Source organism: Haliotis rufescens, unplaced genomic scaffold, assembly GCF_023055435.1.
Source record: "Haliotis rufescens isolate VD_foot unplaced genomic scaffold, xgHalRufe1.0.p SCAF_6, whole genome shotgun sequence".
In the NCBI taxonomy this organism is placed as follows: Eukaryota; Metazoa; Mollusca; class Gastropoda; order Lepetellida; family Haliotidae; genus Haliotis; species Haliotis rufescens.
Window position 1 is genome coordinate 22,638,597 of NW_025964334.1, and position 19,137 is coordinate 22,657,733.

At 37.4% G+C, this 19,137-nt stretch overlaps 2 protein-coding genes across 9 annotated transcripts in view; both read right to left on the reverse strand.

Annotated features, from left to right (window-relative positions):
- Positions 1 to 19,137, reverse strand: part of LOC124126175 — a 371,963-nt gene that overhangs the window by 19,314 nt on the left and 333,512 nt on the right. The gene's annotated exons all lie outside the window — the stretch shown is intronic.
- LOC124128776 (adhesive plaque matrix protein 2-like) lies at positions 6,462 to 17,884 on the reverse strand. Of its 2 annotated transcripts, XM_048386047.1 has the most exons (7): positions 17,751 to 17,884; positions 14,161 to 14,304; positions 12,525 to 12,638; positions 10,021 to 10,134; positions 7,580 to 7,696; positions 7,094 to 7,207; positions 6,462 to 6,639 (listed from the first exon to the last, which is right to left on the reverse strand). In XM_048386047.1, the coding sequence occupies exons 1-7, from the start codon at positions 17,782 to 17,784 to the stop codon at positions 6,563 to 6,565; spliced, it is 714 nt and encodes a 237-aa protein (XP_048242004.1). In that variant the 5' UTR covers positions 17,785 to 17,884; the 3' UTR covers positions 6,462 to 6,562. The 2 variants fall into 2 exon arrangements, with proteins under 2 accessions (XP_048242004.1, XP_048242005.1); XM_048386048.1 differs by lacking the exon at positions 10,021 to 10,134.

A 19,137-nucleotide genomic window follows, 5' to 3' on the forward strand; every position in this document is an offset into this window, starting at 1 on the left:
GTGTACTGCTTAAAAAACTGAACCGTGTTCACTATGTATCATCTGTCTGGAAGAACGCTCATACTGCAACACCTGCATTAAGGTCTCCGGATGAACATGGTTGGAAATTGGTGGATGGCTCATATTCAGTCATCTGGTATAGCGGAGACCAAATGCCAACTTCAATACACAGGAAGCTTGATACTTTCTCCTCAGATGACTCTGATGAAGATGAGTTTTCCATTCTGTCTGATGATGACACAGATAACGAGAGCAGTGACTCGGACATTCATTGACGAACATGAACAAAGACATACTGAAAATTGTTTTGTGCAGGATAAACAGTGATATCATTCAAGAAAATTGTGAGATATACCACTAACTGGTGAAATTTGAAAGAGGTTTTAAGAACTTGAATCAAATTTTACATTCTACTCACGAATGATAGCTACAATAGAAAATTTTGAAGGAGGAGTTATCTCCCTTTGGTGTATTTAAAATATTATAGAGTATTATAAAAGTAACACTAGTTTACGTTTTTGCCAGAAAATGAATAACCTTTGCAGTGTTTTATACTGGCTATGCCCCATTCTAACAAAATTGACATAAGTTTCATGAATTTGGGGAATAGTTTCGTTATGAATCCAATCAAAAGTTGAAGTTTACAAAAAATTAACTCAAATTGCCATTTTGACTGTAAAAAATATATATAAATTAAATACAATTTGTCAGTTTTTTGTTTTCATAATAAAATATCATCTTTCAAGATTTGATTTAACATAGAATTTGACAACTATAGGTAACACATACATATCCTGATCATCTCTGAAAACATACTGTCACCTTCAGGAAAAAGTGCTGAGTCATGCCTTTAACGCCCCCTACTGGCAAAATGGTCAGGATGTATTTTGTAAGAAATATGTTTTTGAATAGCCCAGACATAATGCAAATGTTACAAGTATTCAAACCATATGGACCTTTCGGGGTAAATAAACATACCCTATCTCTTGGACTATTTCGTTGCTTCAAATTCTTTTATCTGAAACTCATTCATTTTTCAAAGTCGAATATCTTTTTCCCATTGCCAATTTTTCTCTTTCAAATTCTAATTTCTTCAAAGCCTAAACATCAGTTTTTTCTTCAACCAAAGCCACATCATCATCATCCAAAATGTCTTCCTCAACCAAGGTAAGTTATCAAAATCAGCCTTTAGCATATCTGATTTGACGTCAAGTTTGTAATATTTTGCCAATTCGACCAGTGCAGACTTTTTGAGCATTGAGACTTGTTTGATAGGAGGTTGGCTGACAAATTCATCTACACTAAACACCATAGTAATTGGTGACTTCATACACTAGGAAAAATGAAATGTTTACCAATAGTGTTGACAAATGAGTTGTGATACATTAAATCTCTCTCCAGGATGAGCCCTCAGTTTCTGTTACGTGTCGATTGCTAAATTGAAACAATATGCTAACCCAGATGTCTGTACGTAAAATAAAATAACCAACAAATGGTGTACAATTAACAAAATTAACTAGGTTTAGAATTCAAAACAAATTAATTGCACAGCAATTACAACAGCAGTACACAATAGAGTGGTAGTACAATATTCAGTGACAGTATGGCAGTGGTCAGTATCAAATATACAGTGGTAATAGCAAAGGTCAGTAATAATAATGCAGTGGTGATGCTTCCGAGATATGCGTAGCCAGGGATTCCGGGGTGATCAGTGAGCCACACACGAAAGCTGGTCCTGATGTAATGAAGTGGTTTAGAGATGGCACCCTCTTGTCTCCTTACATGTAGTCTTGCTAACTGCTGAAACTTACTACACAGTGTCCTTTCCAGTCTAGCGGCAATAGAACATTACAGGATATTTTACATCAAGGTATACCGGAAGTTTACACACCACATTGCCACCTAAATATTGTGACTTCCTCAAAACTGCTTATATAAAACAGTACTACATTCCTGACAACTGATCGCTGTCCAAGTACAATGCAATGAGCGTCTATCGAATCTCAACAGAAACAATGTAACACAGTTAAACAATATAATACACTGCCATATAACTATTGTCTTGACTCAATTCTTTAAAGGCCCCCGTCATTCGGCAGGATAATTGCAGGGTGCGCATTTAGGCAACAAACACACACTTACATTTTTAATGCCAATTTTGTGATGAGTGGGTGCTACAGGTAAAGCAGCGCATGCACATGTAATTTCCAAATTTGACGCATTAGTTTCGACTTGATTGTTCCATTCTTTAATTCCCTATTTTGACTTTTTCATGTGAACGCTTGATTTGTGTTGCGTGTGTTTGTACTTTTCTTGTGATAAAGGCAATGGGTTTGTCGTTTGTATTTACAGGTTTAAGCACATGTGAGAGTGAGCTCGATCGTTGGCGGTATCATGTATTGTAATCAAAGCATATGTAATGAAACATATCAAACACAACAACAAATACTGTATAGCAACATGCAGAGGAGACCATCCGACATAAAGCCATTTCAAATGAGGCAGTGTCACTTAATCCCTAAACCATACAAACAGTATTGTGTTCTTGGAAAACTGACAGTATGTATTACTTCATGCACGAAAGAATATGCATAATTGCAGCGAAGACAATACGTGTCAAATTATCTAAGATTATCAGTTCTAAGTGGCTCTTGCTGAACAGGTGATACGCTTTCTGAGACGTCTCATGATAACATGGAATATTGTAGTGCACTACAGATCAGAGAGATTACATGGTATTTTTATGTTTCTCTTCCGAATAATAGTGGGCTCACATACCAATCGGCCAGATTGTTTGATTTCAGCCCTTCTTGTGAATCATGGTTTTATTCTCAATTCAACACTAACGGTGAAAGATACACGTACGAAAGTAATGCTGCGAAATGGTCCCTATTACAAGCCCTGTCGTCGTTGTGATAAATACTTTGATGTAATGTTGAGGGAGATTGTACATTGAACCAAACTTATGTTTAATGTTTTTGCTGTTCGACCACAAGTTTTATGATGAGGTCAGCAGCACTTGTCAATTCTGCGGAGTGTAAAAAAGGGCAATAAAACTGTTCCCACTGTTGCAAAACGAACATTTTTCATGAACGTTTCTCTTTACTCCGCACTTGTCCACAGCAAGTCAAAATAAGATATTTGTTTAGTTTTAAGAAATCAGTAAAAAAGTTATGGTGCCACTTGATTGTCTGATTTGTGTGACAAACACTTGCTTTTTGGATGACAATTGTAGGAACTGCGGGTGCTTTCGGTCGGGCGGGTCATGCTTACCATTTCTGCGAAAACCTGGTGTCATCACTATATATCAGTATGAAGATTCCATTTATATCATTTTCATTTTACGCCAAAGGGCATCTCATATTTTTATTGACCTTGTTGTTTTATATTTAAGCTTTCATATGCAACTTGTAGAGTTGACTGACACGAGTATGGAATGATCACCTGGTTCATCGTGTCCGGAAGTCGACGAACGTGATTGTAAAAATATACTTTCAAGAATCGTAATAAGACGCCATAAACTGATCTTGAGTTAGCAGTGACGTCACTGCCATTATTCAGTTCATCCCTTCAGTTCGCGCTCATGTGACTGGGACCCGTGAAGATCCGGGGTAGAACAGGTCTTCAGCAACCCATGCTTGACGTAAAAGTCATGATGCTTGTCGTAAGAGGCGACTAACGGGATGGGGTGGTCAGGCTCGCTGACTTGGTTGATGCATGTTATCGATCCCAATTGCGTGGATCGATGCTCATGATATCAGTCACTGGATTGTCTGGTCCAGACTCGATTATTTACAAAACCGACGACATATATTCAGCTGGAATATTGCTGAGTGCGGCGTTAAACAACGAACCAACCAACCAACCATCATGTGACTGGACGCATATTTGAGAACATTTTGAACTTTATACGAGAAACGGCTAGCTGTAATACTGATTTGATAGTTTTATCATCCAAGTTGAATATTACTCTTCAAGTTTGCAAGTAATGTTAAATTTAGTGTCTTTAGAGGCGTGTTCCATATTTTTTTCTGTTATTGTATCATCCCAAACCAAATCATGATGTAAACCTAGATGACAATCCGATGTATTTTTGACTGGAACCAGGCATAGGTTTTTAACGAGAAACCTTCGTCACATTTTTACCAGATATAGAGCCAAACACAAATGGATGATTAGAAGCATTAGAAGCATGGACTTTAACAAGATGGGATGGTAATGATTTTGATACAATGTTTCCTGAAATGACTTTGGATATTTGTGTGTGCTCATCAGGGATAACAGTAATTCTACGATGAATTTGGAATTTACTCGATTCTGATTGGTCAATCAGAGGTTATTAAATCACAATAAACCCCCTCTGATTGAAACAACTGGTTTGACGGCCGCATCACCGCGGAGCTAATATTCATAGAATAGTACTATTTTATATTGTCGGTAGGCATATTTAAATAATTATATCTACAATTACAGGTTACAAAATGCACAGATGCGGTTACTACAATATTCAAAGGATGTGTGGCAATACATACAAAAACATGACAAAAATCAACAAAGGGAATGTAATTACGTTTTGGAGACACCAGAGAGCTTGGAATTTTGGCGCTTTTCTATATACGACTGTGACGTCATATCTTTTGCGTCACAATGAGCGATATGACCTCATAATGGTGACGCGCGATGTAGAGCGAAAGCCTTGCAAAGCTTGCTTTGTTTTCTTTAGGGATGCCCACCTCATGTTAGCTTACCAACTCAACTGAACTCAACCCATGCCGCTTCACTCAGTATATTCGCTAACACCAAAGAGTTCGCAATTTATTTAGTCATGGCAGAATGGAGATAAACATACTGTGTTTTCAATGTAGAGCTAGGTTACCTGAAGATTTAACCCCGCTACATTTAAAATTTGAAACCTCACGCTTCGCGTTCGGTTCCAAATTCAATTTAGCGGGGTTAAATCTACAGGTAACCTAGCTCTACATTGAAAACACAGTATGTTTATCTCCTAAGTATTCACTGACTAGACGTTTCACTACTTGGCAAAACCCATGAACACATGTATTGTAGTGACAAACCAAGAACCATTATCATTGCAAATCAGAGATTCGAAGCCTTATATCTTATGACTCTACAACACCTCAGGGAAGCTTACTTGTGACGCCAAAAGTATGTGACAACAATTGTAGGTCTTGAAAAACAAAAATACAAGTAGTTTCAAAAGTGTTGTGAAAGAGTAACATACCACAGGCTGAGGTTCCCAGATTTGTTATCCTGGTCTCTACGCCAGTAGCCAGAGCTACTACAGTGGTGGAACCATCACAGGCCAATGCTGTCTTCCCCTTCAAGCACGCGATGTAAGCCTTGGTGCTAACCACAGTGCTTGGCGGAATAATCATTGTTACAATAGACGAAGGTGAACTCACTCATTTCTGTTACCTCCTTTACCACATATATCTTGATCTTATCACGGATATAGAGATTACTTCACGAGTGTCTGTCAGATACCATTGATCTTACAACGATTTGTTTCAAAACGTATCTAACGAGCGATGTATACTTTAAAACGTTTTGAAAGCTTCACTGAGCCCTTGAATGTTGTAACCTTGATCAAACAACTTCCGAGCAAGAGTTAAAATTCTTCCGAGACACTTAAAATGCATATACAATATCAATGTGAACATGCCGTATTAAGACAGGTTTGTATTTTATTAATAAGGTGTATTGTTAAACATGGCTTCACTATTTAGGAAAACATTTCTTTCGCCTCTGTGCTTGTAGCACATTGTAACAGTTGCTATTGAGATTTTTAACAAATAAGATATCTCTGCAAAAAGCATGGTCGATTGTACGATTCCGATTAAAGTATGATTATGTGTTTATGAATAGCGATCCCTCTGTTCAGGAAGTTCTTGAGTACATGCAGATAAAATAACATTTACATTCCGCTCAGACATTTAAATTACATCCGCAAATAATCATGCAACGATTACGGCTATAATCTAACGTTAATACCATTTCGAAGCAAATCACATAGGGTCAGATAAAAACAAATAATTCATACAAATAAATCCAATACACACAATTTAGTGTATATTTGAACAAAGTAGACGAACGCAGAGTTGCCGTGAACTGAACCATTTATTTCGACGGAACAACTGACATCAGTCAGGAGCTCAACATGTCATCTAGGTAAAGAACACGAGAATTGAAGCGTGCAAGTGTCTTTGAGCTAATGAAATATGATATCTCTCGAAAAACGATAGTGTTACAATGAACATAATCTTGGAGCTTTTAAAAATAAGAATGGAATTGTGACAATTGGTACTCAAGCAGTGATAAGCATTTGTTCTGTAGTCATTTGGACACTTCAATCCTTCATATACCACGCTTGTATATCTAGAGCTAAGGATTTTCATACAAAGGATTATAATTATGATTACACACGAAGATGCTTTTTTGAAATAAACATTCTCTTTGATAGTAGAGCAGGAACTCGAAAGTGATTAATAATGTATCAAACGGAGCGAATTTTCTTCATTCTGTTGTCACGAGGGGAAAGTTGTTACTGCATATAGCGAGAAAGGACTATGGGAATCAGCAGAAGTTGTGCAAGAAAAGTAACACGGTTTCCTCCTGATCCTGCATAGACAAGAAAAGAAGTTATATATTTGACAATACATTGTCAATTTATCCAACAAAATAATGGGCTACAAATACTGCAGCTACTTGCTGTCATAAAACGTATTGTTGCCACAAATCCCTATGCTCTGCTCGTTAGTTCACAATAACAAATATTATCAGATGTCAATACAATCCCAACCTGATTTTCAGGGTATCAGAGTCTGAAATGAAACAGAGTCACGTCTTTCACTGGTATGTACTTATCTTGCTTTGACCGATCATTGGCCATGTGTACTGTAGTGAGGTTCACAGACCACCATTTGATAAATCGTTTCTTTCGTTTAACACCAACGACCGAACGACAGTTATTTCTTCTTTCATTTGTTCTATCTACAATAGGTTTGAGTCTACATTGTAGATAAAGTATCTTTGCATTGGGAATATAAGAAATGGACATATAATGCATACATACGTTGTGTACAAAGGGTCCCGGTATAGCCAGGTGTGCAATCACACTTCACGGTGGTGCCGGCTGTATTGCAGGTTCCGTAAGTGCCACACTCACTACCCCCGCTGGTACACGGTGCTGAAAAGTAGCAGTAGCAGTGTATGATCTCATGTGACAATATGAAGACGTATGATAGTATTCAGAAATAGCTCTCAGTGTATGGCGACTTTACGTCATTATTTAAAGTTTTCGACAACGGCTTTAACAATATATTACTGAAATATCCATTTACAGGATACTTTGCATTGTACAGATATTTATATTATAGTACATCGGGCTCACTGTTATCGTTACCAGCAGTAATTTACAGCTGACATAGAACATCATATACACGGAACATTACACAAAATATATCGATCATTGTAATTGGATTTAAGCTGTTCTTAGTTAAGTCTTCGTATTTGGCTTTTGCAAAATTCAGTTGATAAAATATGTTCAAAAACGTCGTACCGGTTGTACATGTGGTGCCCGTGTATCCATCAGTGCAGGTGCAGGAGGCGATAGTGCCGCTTGTGTCACAGCTACCGTGGGTGCCACATTCACTTCCACTGGCAGTGCAAACAGGTGCTGGAAAAATGGCAACAATTTCAGTTGTCCATTACACACAATTAACCAATGAACGAGCCGATAGTTCAACTACCTAATCTAGACTTGCATAGCTTCTTTAAATAGAAAATATATGAATTGAGCGAGCTTATCAATCAGTCACTTCCAGCAATAATCCAGCTATATGACGGCGGTCTGTACATAATCGAGTCTGGACCAGACGATCCAGTGATTGATATCATGAGCATCAATCCAAGTAATGGGATGGTTGGTGGTGTTTTAACGCCGCTCTCAGCAATATTCCAGCTATATGACGGCGGTCTGTAAATAATCGAGTCTGGACCAGACAATCCAGTGATTTAATCATGAGCATCGATCCACGCAATTGGGATCGATAACATGCATCAATCCATGTAATGGGATGGTTGGTTGGTTCTTTTAACGCCGCTCTCAGCAATATTCCAGCTATTTGACGGCGGTCTGTAAATAATCGAGTCTGGACCAGACAATCCAGTGATTTAATCATGAGCATCCATCCACGCAATTGGGATCGATGACATGCATCAACCAAGTCAGAGAGCCTGACCACCCGATCCTGTTAGTCGCTTCTTCCGACAAGTATAGTCGCCTTTTACGGCAAGCATGAATTGCTGAAGGCCGTTTCTACCCCGGATCTTCACAAGTAGAATATTTATTGATGCTACGATAGTAGCCAATGTTCTACACTGCTCACTATTCAAATAGGTGAAATTGCGGTTGATGATTGTACGTCTTTATGTTATAGTAATTACGGAGTGCAGTGTTTCTGTACTATTTTGACCACATGAAGTGACACTGCCTTACTCTTTGTTTAGCAATTTATATCTTATCAATCTTAAGTACACATGTAATGTTAAAACATGTATTTATTTATGATCGTTGTCAATGTTGTCTCTTTCTGAAACATTCTATAACAAAATGAAGATTTGTAGTAAAAACGATATCCTCCAAATTTGATACTTAAAATAATTGATCAATTGAATACCTCAGAGTGTTCTAAAAAAAACTACACACATGATATCGGCTATCCGCTAGTGTTCCATTTCAATGAAGGGGGTATTCATGATCATGTGTTACAGAGCAAAGTGCTCAGCAAGGCTGGCATTTGTACATATCTCTATCAAGACAAATAACTTCTGAAGCAAAGCTGACATAAACAAGAGTCTTATTGATTATATCATGATTCCCTCCCATTTGCAGAGTAACGTCAGTGCCGGTGAAGTGCTGTTCACTAGTTACGTTATATCTGATCACTTACCATTTGTAGCGAACGATATATCTGATCACTTACCATTTGTAGCGAACGATATATCTGATCACTTACAATTTGTAGCGAACGATGTATCTGATCACTTACCATTTGTAGCGAACGATATAACTGATCACTTACCATTTGTAGCGAACGATATATCTGATCACTTACCATTTGTAGCGAACAATGCTACCTCCAGAGAAAAATGTTTGTTCCTAAATGTGTTTCTAAAATTGAGATTTCTTCATACAATAAGTGTCTTCATACACCGTTAAACAATGCAGATAGTTGTTCACCAATAAATACGGAGGGTGGTATTGTATCATTTTAATTGTTTTTTTAATTGATGCTAGTAGTCAGTCAATACCAGTTTCAAGGCTTATCTAAAGCCTTACCGGAAACAGTTGCAATCCGGAGATGGTTGTGCGAGGATAAGCCAAGAGGACTTCTTTCGATTTGTGTACACAATTCCAGCTAATATTCTGACGTCGTCAAAGACAGTCATGCTTGTTATATCAAGATTTGAAAGAATAAATATAGTTTGTAATAAGAATTGGATCCATGAATAAAATGTTTACAAATGTCACTTTTGCAAATGATTTCTGTCACACTGTGATCTGTGAATGTGGACTTTCAGAGTTTCAGACTTTTCTCGACGCCAATAAATAATCTTGATGTTGAAACGAATGTTAACCAAGAGATTATGCAAGACCATGTAATGTTAGCATTAATTCTTAATGCAGATAACGATGATATTGATGAAATAACACGGCATTTTACATCAAGGTTGGTTTGTTGTTTAACGGCGCACTCAGCAATATTCCAGCTATATGACGGCGGAGTTTACATCGAGAATACATTTAACAACCTGTGGCAATTTTACCCGTGTTTATCATTGTATGTATCATACAGGACGTTGTGTTCACATTTATGATAAGTATGTATGATTAATTTGTTTGTAAATAAATCACATGATCTTCATGCATTGTGAATCTTCGAATTTATCTCGAGGAATTAACCACATTCGTTCGTTCATTCATGCATGTACACATACCGTCTGCACAAAGGACCCCACTGTATCCATCTGTGCAATCGCATTTCACAGTGGTGCCACCTGTATTGCAGCTTCCGTGAGAGCCACACTCACCACCTCCGCTAGTACACGGTGCTGAAATGAAGTAGATGATGTGTGATATAATGATGATGCTAGATAGATCTATAAGTGTAGCGACTTTACGTCATTATATAAAGTTTTCGACTACGGCTCTAACAATATACTACTAAAATATCCATTAACGGGATACTTCGCATAACTGTACAGATATTGATTTTATAGTACATGTTGCTTACCGTTACCGAAACCAGCAATAACATTACACAAAATATATCGATCATTGTAATTGGATTTAAACTGTTCTTAGTTAAGTCTTCGTATTTGGCTTTTGCAAAATTCAGCTGATAGCATCCAAGTAATGGGATGGTTGGTGGTGTTTTAACGCCGCTCTCAGCAATATTCCAGCTATATGACGGCGGTCTGTAAATAATCGAGTCTGGACCAGACAATCCAGTGATTTAATCATGAGCATCGATCCACGCAATTGGGATCGATAACATGCATCAATCCAAGTAATGGGATGGTTGGTTTGTTCTTTTAACGCCGCACTCAGCAATATTCCAGCTATTTGACGGCGGTCTGTAAATAATCGAGTCTGGACCAGACAATCCAGTGATTTAATCATGAGCATCCATCCACGCAATTGGGATCGATGACATGCATCAACCAAGTCAGAGAGCCTGACCACCCGATCCTGTTAGTCGCTTCTTCCGACAAGTATAGTCGCCTTTTACGGCAAGCATGAATTGCTGAAGGCCGTTTCTACCCCGGATCTTCACAAGTAGAATATTTATTGATGCTACGATAGTAGCCAATGTTCTACACTGCTCACTATTCAAATAGGTGAAATTGCGGTTGATGATTGTACGTCTTTATGTTATAGTAATTACGGAGTGCAGTGTTTCTGTACTATTTTGACCACATGAAGTGACACTGCCTTACTCTTTGTTTAGCAATTTATATCTTATCAATCTTAAGTACACATGTAATGTTAAAACATGTATTTATTTATGATCGTTGTCAATGTTGTCTCTTTCTGAAACATTCTATAACAAAATGAAGATTTGTAGTAAAAACGATATCCTCCAAATTTGATACTTAAAATAATTGATCAATTGAATACCTCAGAGTGTTCTAAAAAAAACTACACACATGATATCGGCTATCCGCTAGTGTTCCATTTCAATGAAGGGGGTATTCATGATCATGTGTTACAGAGCAAAGTGCTCAGCAAGGCTGGCATTTGTACATATCTCTATCAAGACAAATAACTTCTGAAGCAAAGCTGACATAAACAAGAGTCTTATTGATTATATCATGATTCCCTCCCATTTGCAGAGTAACGTCAGTGCCGGTGAAGTGCTGTTCACTAGTTACGTTATATCTGATCACTTACCATTTGTAGCGAACGATATATCTGATCACTTACCATTTGTAGCGAACGATATATCTGATCACTTACCATTTGTAGCGAACGATATATCTGATCACTTACCATTTGTAGCGAACGATATAACTGATCACTTACCATTTGTAGCGAACGATATATCTGATCACTTACCATTTGTAGCGAACAATGCTACCTCCAGAGAAAAATGTTTGTTCCTAAATGTGTTTCTAAAATTGAGATTTCTTCATACAATAAGTGTCTTCATACACCGTTAAACAATGCAGATAGTTGTTCACCAATAAATACGGAGGGTGGTATTGTATCATTTTAATTGTTTTTTTAATTGATGCTAGTAGTCAGTCAATACCAGTTTCAAGGCTTATCTAAAGCCTTACCGGAAACAGTTGCAATCCGGAGATGGTTGTGCGAGGATAAGCCAAGAGGACTTCTTTTGATTTGTGTACACAATTCCAGCTAATATTCTGACGTCGTCAAAGACAGTCATGCTTGTTATATCAAGATTTGAAAGAATAAATATAGTTTGTAATAAGAATTGGATCCATGAATAAAATGTTTACAAATGTCACTTTTGCAAATGATTTCTGTCACACTGTGATCTGTGAATGTGGACTTTCAGAGTTTCAGACTTTTCTCGACGCCAATAAATAATCTTGATGTTGAAACGAATGTTAACCAAGAGATTATGCAAGACCATGTAATGTTAGCATTAATTCTTAATGCAGATAACGATGATATTGATGAAATAACACGGCATTTTACATCAAGGTTGGTTTGTTGTTTAACGGCGCACTCAGCAATATTCCAGCTATATGACGGCGGAGTTTACATCGAGAATACATTTAACAACCTGTGGCAATTTTACCCGTGTTTATCATTGTATGTATCATACAGGACGTTGTGTTCACATTTATGATAAGTATGTATGATAAATTTGTTTGTAAATAAATCACATGATCTTCATGCATTGTGAATCTTCGAATTTATCTCGAGGAATTAACCACATTCGTTCGTTCATTCATGCATGTACACATACCGTCTGCACAAAGGACCCCACTGTATCCATCTGTGCAATCGCATTTCACAGTGGTGCCACCTGTATTGCAGCTTCCGTGAGAGCCACACTCACCACCTCCGCTAGTACACGGTGCTGAAATGAAGTAGATGATGTGTGATATAATGATGATGCTAGATAGATCTATAAGTGTAGCGACTTTACGTCATTATATAAAGTTTTCGACTACGGCTCTAACAATATACTACTAAAATATCCATTAACGGGATACTTCGCATAACTGTACAGATATTGATTTTATAGTACATGTGGCTTACCGTTACCGAAACCAGCAATAATATGCAGCTAACCATATATGGATATCGTATACATTAAATATTAAACAAAATATATCTATCATTGTAATTGGATTTAAAATGTGATTGACATTTAAAAAAATGATTCGTATTTGGCTTTTGCAAGTGTTCCCCTCTCATTTTGCTGTACATGTAGTCGTTAGGCTTTGGTCAAGTTCACACACTCTGATATGTATGTATCTGGCTAACCAGTGTCCATTTACTAAAATGATAGACATATATATGTAAGAATCTTCCCTTATTCCTCTCGTTTAACCATCTAAGATTTTATACATGACTGTAGATGATTTATTTTATTCGAGGAGAGTATTAAAACTCCAGTCAAGATATAATGTGAACTTCCAGTATGAACAGAATCCTCAAGTTTTTTCTCTCATGCGCATCATTACATTTTTATATTTATCAGGAATATGCTTCTCTATCCAGTAAATGTACCTTAACGTCAGCACATGTGTGAAACGTTTTAACTTTCTAATAACTTCACACTTTGATAGGTTCATACCACATAATACCATCTTAGCTGCGAGTCGAGAAAGTGACACACATGTCGTAAGTTGGGTCAACTGACTTGTATTCGGTGAATTACACGCCACATTCTGATCCTGTTTGGATTAACAGAGAATATTAAAAAAAGAAGGAACTATAACATATAGATTTTATATAGACTGTGGTAGACTGTGGGTTAAATTGTTAGTAACAATACCAGGTCATTGCATCCACGTGTGTATCGTTTTGATATTTACAGAACTAGCTTATGCTAGATTTGATTCTCATTCATTGAAAATCTCCTGAACATACGTTCAGGTACTAATATATTTATCTGTCTCAATTATATATGTAAGGCATGTGTGGCCGGTTCATGTTATGCGCCACAATTAATTGTTCAGAGTTGTGTCAAGGGTTTGAATCCAGGAATTGTCCTGCTTTCATCCGTGTTTCGTCAGCACTATATTGATGGTCTTTTGGACCCACCAAAATGGTAAACGTATGAGAGATGCATTACCCACAACACGCCTAACACGCCTTAGTTGGGTGAAATACTGTTCAGAATAGGGGGTACAATTTCAAAGCCCCTTGTACAAGTACTTTAGAACATTTTCATTAAACTGATCATATATTTCTGTTTAGTGATTTTAAGTTTTTATCATGAATCTCAATGTATAAATAAAATAAAAACAATGTAGGATTACAATTGGAACATACATACCCTGCAATAAATGAAAGCTTTTCATCATAAATGGGAATATGACATGATGGTTCATACTGTAACATATTTTGTGTGCAAATGTGTAATCTGTTACCTGCTGTACAGCCATCCCCCGAGTATCCGTCTGTACACACACATGGTGCGGTAGTGGCAGGACAGGTACCGTGGGCGCCACAACCGTCGTCGTCAACACAGTCGGCAGCTTTGACATCCCTGATCACAGCAAGGATCATCACGGCTGAAAGTACAAAATATTGCGCCATCATAATACACTTGAATTATCAGTAATGATACTATGACAAAACTATTAACACTACATATATCAAGTTCCGTGTTTTGATGCATCTCACAACAGATTGGGTGGATGCTACATTCTAAAGACATACTATATGAAATAAGATTATAATTTAGGTAAACTGTTCGAATAGTTATATGAGCCGCTTGTACTGTGAACTATTCCCTCGAATTGATAAACTCGTTTGATTAATCTCCATCGCGTACATCTCTGACCAGGAAATATTTATGGAAATATTGAAGAGGGGGTCAGGTGACATTGAATGAAATATTGTAAATGTGTCATTTTTCTGTGTGTACTGTTTACCTACACAATGAACTTCAAGTAAAGTGTTTCGGATTTAACATTGTGTGCAAAGAAGGCATTAATTCATGTAATGTCTGTCTTGCCGAAAGAGGGAAATTTTACACCGAATGTATTATTTAAATTATTTTATGCCCAAATCCAACCAAGGCTGTTATGTGGATCAGAAGTATGGGGATTTTAACGAAACGATTGTCTCGAAAAGCTTTGTTTGTTTCTTTGTTGTTTAACGCCGCATTTAGATATATTACAGCTATATGACGGCGGACCGTAAAATAATCGAGTCTAGGCCAGACAATCCAGTGATTGACATCACGAGCATCGATCCACGCAATTCGGATTGATGACATGTATCAAACCAAGTCAGCAAGCCTGACCACCCGATCCCGTAAGTGGCCGTTTACGACAAGCATAGTCGCCTTTTACGGCAAATATGGGTTGCTGAAGACCAATTCTACCCCGGATCTTCACGGGTCTCCTCTTTAAGTCTGTAAAACATTCTTACACCCATCAACACCCAATTGTATGGTCCATGGAGGGTGTGGCAGATACCCGTTAAAGAGGCCCTAAATGCATTAAATATCTTTGACTTTGAGTGCAGTTCACTGCATTTCGATGTTTGGGTAAAAGTTCGTCAGCTTTCACATACAGCCTGTCAAGGGGAGAGGTCCTAAAGGCTCCACGACAGTGACTTCGGCCTTGTTGGCGTATTGAGTCTTATATTTCTAAGTTGCTTTTGCAGGCTCCACCATCGATATTGGAAACATGATCCAGCTTATAGCGTATTAATGACCATTACAAGCGATTGGGAGTTGACCGAGCCAGACCCCACTTGACAGGCCCATTTTTGAAGTTGTCAACACCCTGTTCGTATCTCTCTTTCTATCGCAAGCATATACCGCAATAAGAAATTTTAGAATCATCCATGAAATGGGACCATCAAAACAAGTGTTCCAAGCTTTAGTGAGACTATAAACTGTGATGTATGTAAATGGGACAGATAGCATGCTGCCCTGACGAATGCCCTGGCGGATTTAAATTCTCGATTGAAATGTTCAGACAGTGTAGAGCCCACCCCTACTTGAAAGTGTCTGTTAGTTCAAGACATAAAGTAAGATAATCTGCCTATCAGTCCAACCTCATTTTAATGTTTTGAAAGACCGTGTTCCCACGTTATAATGTATACCTTCTCTCAGTCGAAAACAAAATGACAAAGCATGTTGTCTGCTGGCAATTGATTATTAAAATGATCTTAAGCGCACCAAATGGTCAATGGTACTATCTATATGCCATTCAAAGACTTAGTTCTGATGTCTTCTTCTTGTTACTAAAGACGTTATCTGCAGTACCAGACTAACCGAGTGGTGACCATGCGTTCCATGGTTTTACAACCACATCTAGTCATAGATAGAAGGCGGCAATTGGACGGATCAGTATGCTTTTGTACAGGAATTATAATGGCATTATGCATCTAAGGAGAAACAATTCTAGTTGTTCTTATTTCAAATTATTAAATATATTAAGTAGCATTTCCAAACAAGAATCAGACAAGTGTACCCGGAGCTGAGAGTAATTTTTCTCGGCTTTCTTCCACCTTTTTCTAGCTTATTTATGTCAAACCATTATATGAGGGCTTGCACATGACTCGAATGATTTCGTATACATGTAATTGACCCGAAAATAGTAGTATGGGTTCAGAAACATTCCTGAGAACGACAGAGTTTAGTTTTCCAGTACAAGATGTACAGTTTGTAATAAAGGCCAAGACTGTACCTTGATGAAGGTGGTTCATCAGCGAGATTAATATCCAGAAGTATGGATATCAGCCACTTACTATTTAAACTCGTTCCAAAGATTTGGATCTATGAGAAAAAGATAAAGGACATAGTATGTTCCAGTGGAAGGATGCATATAAGTGTTATACGCATCATAGAAAATACAAAGATACCAGTCTTTAAAGGTAAAATCTTCGATGACTTTTCCCTTATTATTGGTATCGGTACTCCCCCACAGAGGATAATGGCCACTGAAATCGTCCATGATTATAATCAAGTCTGGACCAGACAGTCCTGTGATTGAAATGAGCAACGATCCACGCAAATGGGATCCGATGATATGCATCAACCAAATCAGCAATGTTCATGATGTCAATCACTGGACAGTCTGGTCCAGACTCGATTTCTTAAAGACCGCCGTCATACAGCTGGAATATTGCAGAGTACGGCGTTAAACAACAAACAATCAATCAATCATTCAGGAAAAAAGTTTTTGAGTTCCGCTCCGGAAACGAGCACTACCACCATTTGTAGTTTCAGTCTTATCGTCATGAAAACACAATTAAAAAATCTAATAAAATATTCCAAATCAAAAATAAATTCGAAATCATCAATGCTCATGATTTCAATCACTGGATTGTTTGGTCAATTATTTTACAGACCGATGTCATATAGCTGGAATATTGCTGAGTGCGGCGTTAAACAGCAAGCAAACAAAAACCAAAGCAAATCCAAATCATCAAAAGGCACGAGTTCACAACTACAACTATAATGTGTATGTTCATCTTTCCGAAATTTAAATCACAATTTGTGACATGCATTGAAGGTATATTATGCAATTTCTAGAATAGTTGACGTACATTTTCTATCAGTGTTCATTGTTGAAAATGTGTTAAGAACCCACTGGGCACATAGCGATAGCAGTATATAAAACAACCGACTTTCCAACATACTAACAGACTATTTGTGTAGTAAATAATGTACATTTACCTGAAATATATAACGTCTCCACACATCTATGAATCAGACTTAGTTTCTAGTATTCATGATAGTCATCAAATATACTTCGATGTCACGCCTCGCCACGACTTATAATTCAAGTATGAGAAAAACAAATGATAAATAGTTTTGTTTAACATTGGAACATCGAGTGTACTAAATCGAACACAGTTCGTCTTTAAACTGCCTAAAATTGCTAGGAACACTAGAATTGGTCTGATTACTGTCACTTATATTATTCATAACTCCAAATGGATAACATGCTAAGTAACTGACGTAAATGTTAGATACCAAAGCAAATAAACACCTTACCCAGAAAAGGCACCATCACGCCAAATTTAAACATGACTGGTAATGTTTGCCTGAGAACCGTTTCTTTGTCTGGACGGGGGATGAACTGCGAATGAGATCAGTGCGTCCCCCTATTTATAACGCCCGTCTCCATAGCACCGAAGTGTTGTGTCACATGGCCTGAACATGACAGTAACATGATCTCGACAATTTCAGTATTTAACATTTGGACATGGGATGGAATTTGACTTAGCTCGAACCTTAAAATATTTATTGATATCAATTGATAGAGGAATGAATTTGTGTTAATGACGTGTTTGATCGTAAAACTAAATTCAACAACATTAATCATGAAGCGACATGTTCAATAGTGTTTACGAATCATGAATATATGATATATATAGGGTAAATGATTTTGACAATGTGTTAACGCCACAATGAATCTTAAAACCAAATTCAATAACATTAATCATGAAGCAACATATACAATAGTGTTTACAAACTATATTATGAAGAAACTGGATGTTTCAAAAAAAAATTGTTTGTGCATGTCACATGCACACGTCGATCAGATGACGGCATACCAACGTGGAGAACATGCAATACAACCAAGGGAAACGGTGTCAACTACGAGGGAGACAGATCATAGGCAGATATGAGACTAAGACACGCAAGATGTCCACTTATAATAGTACCAGCAATGATTCCCAGCGGATCGGTATCTCCATTTGTCCTTTGAATCATAACACCAAGTCGTAGACGAGTGCACATGTGTCTGTCACACCCCAAAAACACCCAGATATTATATACACGTTGCAGGCAGGACTTGGCATGACGCAACTTGCTGGTACACCTACAAAGAAGCCAACAACTCCGCGTAATTGGTGCACCCGCCCTGCTTTGTTTGATATCTGGTGAATAATTGCAATATTGTCGTGATGTTAGTGATCTTACATATCTAGTGATCTTGCAAAGCTATAGCACGTTGTACTCTCCTACGTTTCCAATGAAATAATTTAGTTAAATGTGTTATAAAGTGTGAGAGAATAATCGAATATGCATCCCAAATGACATATTCTTACATAGCAATAAAGCTCCCAAATATACTCTACGGGCATCCGAATTTTGCACATTACCTTATGATATAATCTATCACACTTTGATTTTATAATGTGTTAAAGAGTATATAGAAGATTTTCACTTGAGGATTTTTAAAAGTATCTTTACCTCGATTATGCCAAATATAAATTTTAACGTTCGATATTTGTGAACATTTGTTTCACTTGACGTTTGGAGGTTGATGCCAGATGTAAATGCTATGTCGATAGAAGTGAGGGACACGTGCTGTTGGTGTGCATCATATTACAGGTCGATACATTTCACGATTTCACTTCTGATTACCACCTAT

Coding starts and splice junctions, on each gene's coding strand:
- LOC124128776 (XM_048386047.1), bottom strand. CDS start 17,784: ATGTTTAAATTTGGCGTGATGGTGCCTTTTCTGG. Junction 7,697..10,020: donor TGGGGTCCTTTGTGCAGACG/GTATGTGTACAT, acceptor CCATTTTTCCAG/CACCTGTTTGCACTGCCAGT. Junction 6,640..7,093: donor CGGGACCCTTTGTACACAAC/GTATGTATGCAT, acceptor TTGTCTATGCAG/GATCAGGAGGAAACCGTGTT.